Here is a 14,426-nt window from a genome sequence, read left to right on the forward strand (position 1 = left end):
TGTATTTCTCGTACCGAGGTGAGAGAAACGTCGTTCGATTCGCCACACGTTCTGATGGGATCTGTCTAAGTTCGAAGAATTCTAAGAAGCTCGCGCGATTGCGTACGTTACGTGTATCTAATCTAAACTTCCATTGAAATATAATTTCCGAGAAAAGAGGAGAATACGTTCCATGTAAATAATCCGTCTAACTTTATCCTTACCATAACTCACGATAATGAACCTGAAATATTATGTAAATTGCGCTGTCTAACCATTCGCATTAATCCAAGTTTCGCTCCCTTGCTTGGACCTGGAACCAACCGGCTGAATTATTCAAACGCACGATCGTCTAATTGAATTTTCCCTTACGTTACGTCATACTAACGAGCAGAAGAATCGTGTAGCTCGAACGCACGTCAGGTTCGCGGGTGTTCTCCGATTCGTCAACAAAATATTCGTCGGTAATCACTCGAGGACGAAACACGAGTTGGTTGCGTGCCAGCGAGTAGTAAAGACAGCCACGGCTCAGACACGATACGAAGAACCCTCCAATTAATTAAGCGGCGTACACATTTACCGCCGGTAGTTTTGGTAAAAAAAAAGAAAAAAAAAAAAGAAAGGAAAGAGAGACGAAATGGAAAATGTAGTTGTTTCTTGCGTACTTTAACAAGCAGCCAGCGTGAGAAGAAGCGGGATGGCCATGCAAACGGAACAAACACGAATTATCCATTAATTCGGGGTGGTAATTGCGGTTTTAAAATCCAGGCTGGCTCGCCAAAAACTACCACGACGATCGGACAAAAAGAAACGCGAAAAGGAACAACATGCATAGTGCTTGGCGATATTTGCCGAGCGTGAAATTGCTTCTGGCTAGGGCAATAAAGAAAAATGAATTTTAAACTCCAGCTTTGCGAGTTCTATTCCTCCTTCGAAGAAATCAATTTCTGTTTATTAGGGGGATACCCAGCTAATAGTAACTATCATATTTTTATCTTCGTTCTATACAAAGGTTGTGGCAATCGGCCGTAGCAACGGGATTACAAATGTTTACATCGATTTATAATTTTATTTATATTTTTATTTACGTATTTATGCACCTTGTACCTTTAAATTTCCATTAAATGTACAAATATTTGTAAACTATGAGTGATTGATACGCTCACTTGTCTATACATGGTAATACCTTTGGTTCATAAAGTGACTGTAATTATCGCCAGGTATGTTTCTTCGTCACGTACTTTACCCTTGTCGTAGAATCATCTTACAACGATTTTCATTGCTTTCTTTGGCCAGCAAAGTAAACTGGATGAGAGAGGCTTTGCTTCCATAAATAAATACGTAGAAATGGGTCACGAAGTGGCCTACAATTAATCGCAAACAAAAATAGGAAAAATGTAGAGAGAAAATAGTAATAAAAGGAAAAAAACAACGTAATACAGGTAGAAGAAAAAGGTAGATGCCAGGCTGGGGTAAATCGACTGGAGGGGTGGGTGGTGTCTAGCCGCTGTAGTCAACCGGCCGCATAAAAGGGCTGCTAACGAAGCTCTGATTGCAGGCCGAGCGGTTTCGATTGGACCGTGATAAAAAGTCAGCGTGCAAGGTGTCCGAGCATAGGGCGGCTGCTGTAAAAGCGTACTAAAAATATAATGCTTGCTCGCGTCGCGTTGGCGTGAAACCGCGTCTTGTTCACGCGGTGTGTCTATCGATGTGACCCCGATACATGTACGCAGCTCTAGAAAAAAAAAAACACAAGCCCGTTTTTATTGTTCGCAATAAACTGGCAACGCCCGACGAGAGTATAATCTCCCCATGTTCCTTGTTGTCGCCAGAACGTCCGTATTTCATAGATACGAAGACGAATCGCGCTTAAAATTACATTCGCTTAGAAAAATTCGAAGATATTCGTTTCTTCTTTCTTTCTCTGCGAAACACGAATATGTGGAATCGTTTTGCTATCGATGAGAGTTCCTAGCGAGGTGGTTCGTCGAAATGCGTTTTATCTTAGAGCGATCTATAAAAAAAAAAAAAAGGATGCAACGCAGAGTAGCTATTTATAAACCAGGGTACATAGACGTTCCATTTTCCCGGTGGCTTTCAAAGAAGCGCAGTCCCAAGGATACCGTATGCTTCGCTACCTAAGGAAAACGTGTCACCTGGGGTTGAAAGTGCACTGTGACAATTATTGACTCTGATAGCGACTACCGTATTTGTAGCGGTTAACAGGGAGCTGAACTTTTCGAAGATGTTGATACATATCGTCGTAAAAACTGGACAGACCAGCGGAACGGCTAATAAATAGTCGGGGAGGAAAGTTGGAAGTGTGCGAGCGAAAATTTCCTCGGCGGAAGCTCGGAGAATATAGAGCAAGGATTGGTCCATTATTTCCCGAGACTTGTCGCGAGAACTGAAAGAACTTTCTTCTTATTAAACCTCTGGGAACCCTTCTCCGGCAAAATATCGCGGTGATGTCTCGTGTTCGTAAATTTACGCATTTTAACCAGCTGTTAACGCAATTCTGAATTATATTTTTCGTCTGGAAGTCTGCTTATTTCGCTCGAGCAGAATCGAGCCGAACCTCTACAATCTCATTTACGACGGTAAAATAATTTGTCGTTGCTTTCTTAAGAAGATCCGATGAAAATATCGAGGAAGGGTTACACAGTTGTAAAAAGCAAGCAGCGGCGAGTTAATTCGTTCTTTAGGGGTAGCTTATGGAGGAAACGTCCGCGAAACAGCTGACTCGGTGCAAAACTACCAGCTAGCAGTCCAGACAGACAGAACGAAGAACATCATCCCCTTTAGAAGGGCTCCAGACAGACGAACCCTCCAGGCAACAGCCCTCTGTTCCCTCCCCGCCAGCGACGACCGTCCCATCGCCATAGCAACCCCTTGGATTCAGCAGCCAACCTAACCAACCGATTTGCCCACACTCTCGGTCCCCTGTTCGTTGTTCGAACATTTACATCAAACACGACGTTTCTTTCTTTTATTTTTTTACGCACTCGAAATCAGGCAATCCTTTGTTTCTTCGTTGTGATACACTGGCGTGTGCGAGCGGAGTGGCTGCGCATCGGCGATTTCAATTTACCTTTCATTTTTACGATTGGGTAAATGTTACGGTTCGTCGCGTGTACCGCTGTAATTGGAAAGTTTTTGTTTCGCAGGAATTGCCGGATCAATTGCGAAGAAAAGCTTAGGCACCCTTTGTTGTCTCGTATCAAAGACCACGATGTACCTTGTGAATCATCCTCGGCAATGCTATACCGTTTTCGTCGTCTTTGCTCCGTTTGTTTAACGTTTTCTATGCTTTCCCTCTCCCGAGTTATCATTCGTTCTTCTTCTTCGATTTTAACGAGAGAAAAGTTACTTAGAATAAGTAACTTGGAAAAGTCTATCTCGTAGACGTAGCTTCCCCAAGCATAAAATCACATCGCGAATAAAAGATTCTGCCTATTCGCCTGCCATTACAGAAACCACCGCTTCGAGGATAAGTCGTGGCGTTTTCTGCGTGAAGTCGCGGGATAGCTCAGCGGGCCGAATGATGGCCGCAATTTCTGAAATTGCCGCTACTTTTTTTTCGCTTCTCGTGTCTTCTGCTTCAATTGCTTACGTCACGAAGCTGTTCTCTCTTTCACCTTCTTAAGGCCAGCGAACGCCATCAAACCTCCGTCAGTCGCGTATCGTAATTCATTGCTTTTTCATCGAAAGCCAACGACAAACGCAACAACGAAAGCCACTCGTCGGATAAAAGATTCGTGCGAAAGGAAAAATGTTGCTGCCTGTAACGACGAAAGCTCTTCCATTATTAAGCGCGTTCACAGTGTCGATCGTCGCTCAAGATACAAAGACTACGGTGTTTCCGTTCTCCGGAAATGGCTCCGTCCTGGAATCACCGAGCAGAGAGGAATCCGCGCTTCGACCGGATATGACGCGTTCTACCGAGCTTCTCGCGCGTCCTCCCACTCTACCTGTACCTGCCAATAATTATCTCCTCGGTAACGTTTCGCGTGTTTCTTTAATCAATTATCGTGACCAGGACATAGATAGATATTGGAAAATGCTAACGTGGTTACGCTTTTCAGCACCGCAGAGAACGTTTATTCGTCACAGGAGCGAAAACGTGCCGCCTTACGTGTACGATAATCCACATTTCAGCTACCCGGTAGCGCACTCGATCGATTACCCGCTTGGACCATCTTCGAAGCAGCTCGTGATCGTCAGCTTCATCGGTTTATTGTTGCTCTTCGCGATTATTCAGAACACGATCGTGAACGCGAAGCGCAGAGACATTTTGACGGACGTGCTGTCTGCCAGGAAGAAAAGAGAGCTGTACGCTGCGTACAATTTCGATTCAGTGGTAAGGATTCGACGCGTAAACATTCCCTGGCTCGTTCTGTAATTAAGATATTCTTTATATCGATGCAAAGTTTCTTATAGCTTTATAACGAGATGGTAGTTGAAAGTTTTAACGAGCAGATTTCTTTATCTCACTTGCTATGTTGGCCTCAGACACCGGAACAGGAAGACGTTCTCGACGAAGACGCTAGGGTACGATGTATACAGAGAACCGTGTGCTTGGAGAATCGGAAGCTCTCGAAGGCGTTCGGTGCTACCGGCAAGATACTCGCCAAGTACTTAACGTGAGTTCCAGAACACGACGATATTGCTTTGCGGCCAGTTTCCAGCGCGACGCGGCGTAGAAATTTAATATTCAGAGTGTCGTCACGCGAACGAACGCGAGTCGTGGTATCCGGACCGGGAGAACTTCGACGTATCTCACTCTTATTTCTCGAAATGCCATTTGCAACGTCGTAGGAATATCGACGCGTTGAATACCACGGCAGTTTTACAAGGTTTGGCCGTGGCGTCACGATAAATTTTTTATTATGCGATACATATAACGTTGAAATATTACCTGCAAGAGATACGTTACGGTGTATAATCATCGTTTTAATGAATTTATCTCACTGGGGTCACCGGTGACCTCCATGGCGCTGTTACGCAATTTCGCTCGATTCGCTTATTTTTTGCGATTATGAATTATCTCATGTAGCTCGTTCGCATTGCTAAGTAATTGTTCCGTGTTGTCATGTCCCGCGACCTATCATAAACTATAATCCATCCCTGGATCATACTTATTCGAACCCGCAATAATCCCAAACAACCGGCAGGTTTATTTACTTTACCCTCAAGCCGTCATATATTTTTCAAGCCGAAACTTTTTATGGTTTTATGGTCATTGTTCGCTAATGTAAAAGCTGGTTTTTCCATGATCGACAGCCACTGTTGCTGGGGGGGGGGGGGGGCGTACATACTAAATTTATATTTCATGTACAAATAAAATTATTTTTTTATATTTTTTATACTGAATTAATTTTGTCACGCCATTCTAGCAACGACGGTAATAATAAAAAATTTATAGTTATTGTATACTAATCTTGATAGGCCGGTCACCAGTGACACCGATGGCATTCAACGCGTTAAAGATGCTTCTCACTTTCCTATATTGGCAAGGAATACCGCGGTTACGGATATTTCGCGAGGAAGAGGAAGTTGATTCAGATTGTTCGTGTGCTTTCAGACGAAGCGTGGAGAAATCTTTGAAATCGTCTTCCGGCTGGTTCCGATTGGTACGGGACGCCGGGGAGGCAGGGGTTCGTGGTGAGGAGTGCGAGGTGCTTTACAGAGGCTGCGACGAAGAAGTTTCTTCAGGATCGTAGAGAAACACGCGATCAACTAAAACTTACAATCAGAATATGTACGTTGCATGTAGAAATAAAATATATGATAGTAAGAAGAAGAAGAGGGATGTGTTTTATTTTTTATTCACAGCTTTCCTGATACCGCGTACAGTTGGCGGATTATCCAAGGGATACAGTGACTGTAATCTATGTTACTGTGTCATCTTTCGTGTCATATGAACTTTATACGGATACGTGGAAAGTGGTCAATTTTATTGAAATAGTTACAGTTTCCAATTATTAAACGAGAAATATATTATTAAACAAGATATAAATAAATGAACAATTAAATAAATTAAATAACAGTTAAATAAACAATAATTCAGAACGTTTTTTTTTACTAATTATACGATTAAAGTTAAATACCTCGAGTGATTTTTGATAAAATTTATTATTATTTATCGTATTTTGATGGAGAAAAATTTAGTATTGGATAGTAAAGGATGATTAGGATGTAAGATTTTCAAAATATTTTTTCCCTTCCTTTGCTTCTTAACTTGTTAAGGATCCTCTTCTTAAGGATATACAAATTTATCCTATTCACTGAAATATCGTAATATCGAAGAAAATCCTTGGGAATAATGCCGATGTATTAGGTCATCCCATAAGTTCGTTCCGTTTTTCGAGCGGTTATATATGTTAAGATCGTTTACATACCTTTCAGTTTCATGAAAAAATGTAATCCCCCTCTCGTTGTACAACTTCTTCCCATTTTTCAAGTGCATTGGTCCCTTATCGCCGTGTGTTTATAAATCGACACATGAAATGTATGCACAAAAGTCGGCGCGAACTTATAGGATGACCTAATACTTTAGGTAGAAAGCAATAGAAGTGTTGACATACGAGGGAAAATTTGGAAATTTCAGTGGGCCTTATACCTGTGGTTTCTCATGTCTCGGCGTAATTAAAGAAGGTGTACGTGACCATAATTCAGCCCCTTCCCTGTGCTAGGAATGCCAAAATCGTGGTATAAAAGACAACTGTTAGTCAGTTGAGAGCACAGTGATACTAAGACCTCCGCGATGATTTGAGTAGCGAGACAGTTGAGAGTGAGTAGTGAGGAAGCTGCGAATAGTTACGGGTTAATCGTTAGTCAGAGTCGTCGAGTCGTTGTAAGTTGTAACGATCAAAGTTCGCGTAAAGTAACCGTTGTTTCCTGCTTAGATTCTAATAAATGACTCTGCAGACATCACTAACCGGAGAAGGTGAAAGTTTCTACAAATTTTCGGTACTCGTCGAGATTGAACAAAACAGGAATCAAAACATTCGGCAGAATTATTCGTGTAGCGATAGCGAGTTGAAATCAAGTCGAAGCATTATCCACGACGAGCGAGCGATAAAACAGGTGCGGTGCTAACGATAAGCTAACGCGATTCGAAACAATGAAAGTCGCGAGATCGAAAGACGAACCCACGAGACGAACTCTGGAAAATTGTTTTTCCACTACGAAAGGTGCTGTAAAAGTTGAAAAACGACGAGGAAAATGCTGAGTACCGAATTTGAGCAAAAAGTGGATGCGTACAAGGTGCATAAAGACTTGTGTCGAGTCAAGAAGGAACCAGTGCGGCGATGTTACCTATGCGGAAACAAGAATCATCTAAGTGCGAAATACATTTGCTTGGAGTACGAATACATCGCATCGAAGTCCAACAACCTGGGTAAGTCATTTTTAACTTATACCATAGTAAATAGATGTGTGGTATGTGGCGATTGTTACATACGAAACGTTGTAGAGATGTTAAGATCAGAGATAGCAAATTGATCGCGTTAAAAGATACCATTAGTGATTTGTCTTGAATGCAAGCGCATGAGCATGTGAAAATTGATGCGCGCAAATTACGTAAGAAAACTATTAAATTTCATGTTATTTTCAACAAATGCGATATATGACGAGTCGTACGCTAAAACGGTACATGCTGTTACGTTCCGTAACCCTCGACATAAATCAGAAGCCATCGTTCGGTCGAGGAAATATTACAAAATTAAAGATTTATATTTTACCGTTGAAGTACTTATTTGCTCGAAAACATTGTTCAAGCCGAGAAGTTCCTTAGATTTATTGTTCGATCCGATGGGAAAAGTGAACTTTTCCCATGTTCAACGGTCATTTCCACTCGCAAGCGACCGTTGATGGAGCAACTAACACCCATCGCTAGTTCAACATAAATATCGCCTTCACTAACATAACTGGATTTGCTACTAACTATTCCATCAGTCAACATCTTAACTTTAAACAGCATTGAAGTAAACGCGAAGGAAGGAGACGTTCCTACTGCCTGAGATAGGCAGCAAAGATTGTAACAGACCGCCAGAGGTGTTTAAAGTAGCCGTAGAAGTAGAAGCTCTCCTCGGAGAGCGCGGGGTGGCCACGAAGGTCGTTTCCACATAAAAACAAAAAATGAATTTAATTCAGCAAGATGAAGGAACATCCTCGATCATAATTCTCGAAGATACCGAATGTGGATATGGAATCTCGAAATTACGTCAAATCGATTGTCACACCTTTGAGCGTAATTTCGAAGATGCACGCAAATGGAGTGGCAGCCGAATCGAAGCAGTTGCGAATCGGTGCCCTGATGAAAAATGCCAAGAACGCGAGTTGCAAGGAGAGAATGAAAAGCGAAATTGCCTCGTAGTTGCTTCATTTTCAAGTGCGGCTGAAGGCCGGCACAAAGATGAGTTCGAAATCGTGGGTCATTGATAAAGACAGGGATGCGAGTAGCGGATAAGTAAAAAAGCACACGATATTAATGACTTTTAATTTTAATTACAATATGCTGTGTTGTGTTTTTTTTTTTTGTTCTTTATCTGCTACAAACATCGACATCTAGCCTGAACTATTTTAGATAGCAGTCCGTTCTCTATACACGCTCCATTTATACTCACTTCCTCTCTCTTTCTCTCTAATATCGTTCGCCCTCGTCGTCGGAATTATAAAAAAATATCAAATCACGAACAGAATAGAGACAAACGGCCGCACGTACTACACTCCTCTTTGTTATTTTGTCTGTTACACGTATTCTTTCTTTATGTTTGCTCGTTCGTTCGTCATTTATTTTCTTACCGCCCACCCTTTCGTTCTATCTAACTTGTCACGATCATCGTTTCTCCCAGTCCTCGCGCGTCACTAATTATACAGTAACGGTATTCCATTATTATCGTTATATAACATTAAGGCATTACATATTTATAAATTCTTCGCGTTCACTCGCCACTATACAGCAATACCATGCTAAACTCGTAAACTTATGCTTAAATAGACGTGAGATCGCTCGTTGCAATAGTTCAGGCTTCAAAGGAAAAAAAAAAGAACACATGAGAAAAGAACATTATGTGAAACAGGCTTGTAAATTGGGCCGGGAGTGGTCTTTGTACATATCGCGTTCTTTCACCTTTTCCATGCAACCAACTTCATTTTAGTTATGCTTATTTCGATATTTACGAGACTTGGATACATTTTTTGATTGGCCGTTAAAATTGTTTTTTTTTTTTTCGCCAACGTACAGATAGAACGGGAAAGGAACGAATATCCTGTCGAAGACCACCCGGTGCCAGATGAGCGCTCATTCCTTGTTCCGGCTTTCTTTCATTCATACTCACTCACACACCCTTCAGTTTACTCGCTTCTTTCACACTCATTCTCGGCCGAAAGTACACGCACACGCGTACATACACACATACACAGCATCTTATTTTGTCGGCTATCACTTACACGCACGCAGCTTAAATGTCCCGCTAATTATCGTATCGTCAATAAATTAGACATATTTGTTGAGGCAACGTAGTTTGCACAGGCAGGCAGCAGGCAGTTGACGAAAAATATTTCGAAACACCCACGCTTTTCGTGTGATTTTTTTGTATTTTCTTCTGTCCCGTAGTTCTCAAACATCCTCCGCAACGACAGCGGAAATGAATAGAACGTTACCGCGTTTCCTTTATCGATCGTGAAGATATTCCATTGGACGATCGATCGATCGAGCTATCAGTTTTTCGCGCGGATCATTGATAATTATATTGTTCGTTCTTGAACTCGATCATCCGAGTTGATAAAACATCAACGGAAGTCCTATTTGTGAATTGAACGCGTGAAGTTTGACGCATACTAAAAGGAAAATTATTCCATTGGGTCATTGGATCGATCGATCAATCCTTATGTCGAATCGCACATAGATAAAATAATTTCGACTAATGCGTTTTCATTTTAAGACCAACTATATTAATTAAGTAAAAAGAGAAAATTAGATCAACCTGAGAAAGGGTATCGTCTAATATGCATAACCATGCATAAAGAAAAGAACGTCGAAATACGAAGACTAAAATTTAGAACGTAGAAAAAAGAAATTAATGTAAAATACGCTTATCGATAAAAGAAATATGTAAAAAAAAAAAAAAAAAAAAAAAAGAAAGCAAGAAGAAAACGCGTTGCGATAGAACACGAGCACGCACCGGTATAAAAACACGTTTCTTTACTTTTTACTTTGCTTTATTCGGTGTAATCCATAATCTTTCGTTAAATCTTCGATGCGATTTAAATAATAGAAAGTCTCTGTGATTTATCCCGAAAGCATCGTCGCTCGGACGCGAAATATGAAAAGAAAAAGAAAAACTAAAAACGAGTAGTAAAATCGTAATCATAAAGCGACGAGCCGAAGAGAACTTACCTACCCGTTTTTCAATCTATAATACTTGTCGATCGATCGATCGCATTAAGTAGATCGTTCTTCCTACCGTACAAAAACTGAATCCACAATTATGCCGACTACCACGATATAATTGATTAATCAATTAAACTATCGAGCCGATACAATAATAATATTAATATTAATCATTAATCAATAATATATACAACATTCTTGCTAAACTCTATTATCTTCTTTCTTGACCTGTCTCTAGCTTGGAGCGTGACACGCGCATAAAGAGAAAATGAAATCATCCGTTGGTTTATATAGAAAATAGTTGGTAAAGAATAGGTACAACACGAAGTCAGAGGAGAGTATTACTCCTGGGAAAAAAGAAAATATTTTTTCTGCGCGTGTGTGAATCCTTCCTTTTCCTCTTTTTTCTCTCTCTCGCTCTCTCTCCCTCTCTCTCTCTCTCTCTCTCTCTCTGCGTTGTCGAAGACACCCTTCTTGACTCTTCTCTTCTATACGTAGTTAACCTTATACAATTTCATTCGTTATACTCGCTATTTGTGTGCTCTGTTTACTTCCATTCGGAGACATTTGTTTCACGCATACGAGACAACACGCACGACGCCCACGCCGTGCTCGAGAGAACCGTCTTCTTATCTATTTTCTTTCGTCTCTTTTATTCTTACAAACGAGGCTGAGGTTTTCGACGAGCGGTGTGTTTTTCCGGCCACGCCGCGCTCGAGAAAATCGCCCTCTTATCGATATTTTCTTTCATCTCTTTTATTCTTACAAACGTGGCAGAAGTCTTCGACGAACGGCCACGTCGCACTCGAGATAACTGTCCTGTTATTTATTTTCTTTCATCTCCTTATTCTTACAAACGAGGCGGAGGTTTTCTCGTCCACGACAAAGACGTCACGTCACTATGATCTTGGTAAATTCCTCTACCGCTGCGCGACACACACGGTGTGCGATCTTGCACTAGCTATAATTTCGAATGTTCGTGGCGAGCATTCACTTTTCTTTCCCTTCTCTCCTTCGTCACGAACCTTTTAAATTTGCTTTTTCCATTTTTCTTGATGCGTTTTCCGTAGCTCGAGAAGTGATCTCGACCGAGCGGAAAATCGAGCAAAGATAGTAAGGATGAACATTGCTCTAACAGACAGTGATTTGGGTGTGCGTATTGAGGACCGCAAGATCACGACGCAGTGGCTGCCGATTGCGAGATCGTGCGTGTCATTGAAACCTTCGGTTGGCGATATATCGATGAACTCGGTGGGTCGTTAAACAAATGTGGCCATGGTCTATGGTACAAAAGTTTTCACTCGTTAGAAGAAAAAGGATGGCAATCTTTTTTCTTCTGAAAGATGTAACTGTATGTCCGGCCAGACAATCTGGAAGACGCGTTCTTGTAACGCGAGTTCCTTCGTGGAACTCGCTTTCGACGAGAATGAACAACAATGCGTGGTATCAGCAAGAAATCTTATTTCGTTTGTGGAAAGTCTAAAGAAAATGTAAAGAAATCCAAAGAGTTTAAAAGAAATATAAGGAAATGAAGTAAACAGAAGAAAATGGTACCTTCGTGAACAAAAGGGAAAAGTGGAGCGCTGTTTTCATCGATAGTTTTGCCTCGGCATTTTCTTATTCTCATACGAGAGGATTATGCTTATATTTTCTTATCTTTTCCTCTTTTTTTTTCTTTTCTTTTCTTTTCTTTTCTCGCATTCGGTTCGTCCTTACGGTCTTTGATACAATCACTACCCACAATACATTCATTGTCGTACCGATAGATATTATTATTATTATTGTTATCATTATTATAATTATATCCTATGTACAAATCGACATCGCCGTTAAACGGCACATTATGATTAAACTTAAGCGACAAACGTAAGATTAAACGTAAGATTAGAGTTACTAGGGACCAGTCATAATTTGTCATGCTAATAGTATAGGTAGCAACACGCCCGATAGAATTTTTTACTATCATCGCAATTCATTCATGGGCGTCATCGTCATCGTGATTATATTTTTAGGATCGTCGGCATGATTTTGCATTGTATCATAAACATAACATTCACACACTAATGCCACAGCAGTTCTTTTTCTCTCTTTTTCACTCTCCCAGTCAGTTTTAATTCGTGTTTGGAATATACTCAGCCGTAATATGACCGTGTTCGTTCGCTCGCCGTTTAACTAACTAAAACGTTTAACTACGTACACCTAATCTTCTTCGTTCTCTTCTTGCTTTTTTTTTTTACTTCAATTAACTTAATCGCGGTAAGTTACTGCTGTCTATCGCTTTTCTCTTCATCCAGTTTCGTTAAAACATCTTCAAATGATCGATGTTCGTATAACGCTATAAATTTTCGTGGCTCCTTTGTTCGTAAAGTTCCGCCCAAACGTCATTTAGTGATAATTTCTAACTGTGATACGTATGCTTCCTTTAAGGGTTTTTTTCTAACTAAACGAACAACAAAATAAGACGAAATACATAGAACAATCAGAGGCGTGTTACTCATTGAATCGCATATATACATATATATATGCGATATATATATATATATATATATATATATATATATATATATATATATATATATATATTTCTCAAAATTCTCTTTCGTTTTTCTCGTGCCCATCCACGAACCATGTACACCACTATATTTTATTAGACCTAGCATGCTTAGAAAATATTTGAAAAATGAGTCTATTGGAAGGTGGCTGTTCGATCGACTGGCATCTTCGTCACTATACACACATTTTCTTTTTCGATAGCCGCGTGAGCAACAACTGTCCGCGTAGTGACATCTACTCGAAGTTTCGTCGATTTTTTTCTTCGCTCAAGTTGTGAAGCAAATGTATGTTTCTATTCCATTGTCTTCTTGTTTTCTATTAGCGCAGTGTGCCCGGACTAGTACAAGCCCGCTACCCATTGTTGACTAATAACCGAAACGTTATCCGTATCAGCCTTTAGACTCGACTAAACGTTTTACTGGCCAACTGTGTGAAGAACTATTTTTCTTGTGATCATTTTTTTTCCATTGATTTTTCCTCTTGACCGAGCCGCAACGTGTATGTATTCTCATCCTCACACTCAGGTCCTCGATTTCTCACCTTGCATCTTCTTCGTCAGACGCAGAACATTCTAGAAATGCGATAACTTAAAGGACTACAAAAAAAAAAAAAAAAATAATAATAAAAGAAAAAGAAAATAGAGTGACAAAATAACAGCGTCGAGCGATGTGCTCGGAAACTTGCATCGTACGTCACTTTTTCGTTATTAACAATTAATAAAGATTTCGTCATGATTTTAATCATATCGACGTTAACACAAGACAACAATATTATCTAAATAATTCGCTAGACCCGATACGGTTCGCGTATGTGTCCCGTCTGCGCGTCCGATTTTTCTTCTTTTTTTTTTCTCGTAGCTTCGTCCGATTGTATGCGGGAACGACAACGACGATAACGATCAGATTAACAACGACTATGACAACGACAATGATGAACATATGATAATGGTGACAAATATCATGCCAACGATGATGATGAGGATGACGTAGACGTAGACGTAGACGTAGACGTAGACGTAGACGTAGACGTAGATGTAGACGAAGACGACGACGACGACGATGACGACGACGACGACGACAACGTTGATCGTGCTCGTCTCGACTTATCCTTACATGGATACAAACACCATGGGTCGTACAAGCGGCTTATGGGCTGGTGCGTTCGGTGGCTTGCGACGGGGTAGCGGGCGTTCCCCTGTGCGTCGTGGTGGCAATGATTCAATAGGGCGGTGGTGTTCACAGTCGTAATCGTGGTGGTAGTAGTGGTTTCGGAGCTAGCACTCGGTAGTTACCTCCTGTCACGATACAGAAGATAAGTCTTCACCGCTAACGGCAAGCTCAGCGCATTCACTTTCTCCTCTATCTTATCCTTGCCGATTCGTTTTCGAATCACTCTTCGACAAAGATCCATCAAAGGCAATGGTTCGGCTGAAACAATTACGAATTATATTATTACTTTGTTAATTTTAAACATACATATAAGATTATTTGAGCGT

General features: G+C 40.8%; 2 protein-coding genes across 7 annotated transcripts in view; one reads left to right on the forward strand and one right to left on the reverse strand.

Moving 5' to 3' along the window:
• The first annotated feature begins 3,751 nt into the window (after positions 1 to 3,751).
• Positions 3,752 to 5,702, forward strand: LOC126917005 (uncharacterized). Its single transcript, XM_050723390.1, has 4 exons — positions 3,752 to 3,977; positions 4,065 to 4,339; positions 4,492 to 4,622; positions 5,564 to 5,702. Exons 1-4 carry the CDS (start codon positions 3,752 to 3,754, stop codon positions 5,700 to 5,702), a joined length of 771 nt encoding a protein of 256 aa, XP_050579347.1.
• A 2,768-nt stretch (positions 5,703 to 8,470) lies between these two features.
• Positions 8,471 to 14,426, reverse strand: part of LOC126915979 (protein gustavus) — a 156,022-nt gene continuing 150,066 nt past the window's right edge. For 4 of the 6 annotated variants that reach the window (XM_050721292.1, XM_050721290.1, XM_050721287.1 and 1 more), the window contains exon 6: positions 10,799 to 14,358. In XM_050721292.1, the coding sequence (XP_050577249.1) occupies positions 14,219 to 14,358 (140 nt within the window). In that variant the 3' untranslated portion in view covers positions 10,799 to 14,218. Of the gene's footprint in view, positions 14,359 to 14,426 lie in introns of all 6 variants that reach the window. The other 2 variants (XM_050721288.1, XM_050721289.1) reach the window with 1 other exon arrangement.

This window comes from Bombus affinis, chromosome 5 (genome assembly GCF_024516045.1).
Source record: "Bombus affinis isolate iyBomAffi1 chromosome 5, iyBomAffi1.2, whole genome shotgun sequence".
Lineage (NCBI taxonomy): Eukaryota > Metazoa > Arthropoda > Insecta > Hymenoptera > Apidae > Bombus > Bombus affinis.

Coding starts and splice junctions, on each gene's coding strand:
- LOC126917005 (XM_050723390.1), top strand. CDS start 3,752: ATGTTGCTGCCTGTAACGACGAAAGCTCTTCCATTATTAAGCGCGTTC. Junction 4,340..4,491: donor CGTACAATTTCGATTCAGTG/GTAAGGATTCGA, acceptor TGTTGGCCTCAG/ACACCGGAACAGGAAGACGT. Junction 4,623..5,563: donor ATACTCGCCAAGTACTTAAC/GTGAGTTCCAGA, acceptor GTGTGCTTTCAG/ACGAAGCGTGGAGAAATCTT.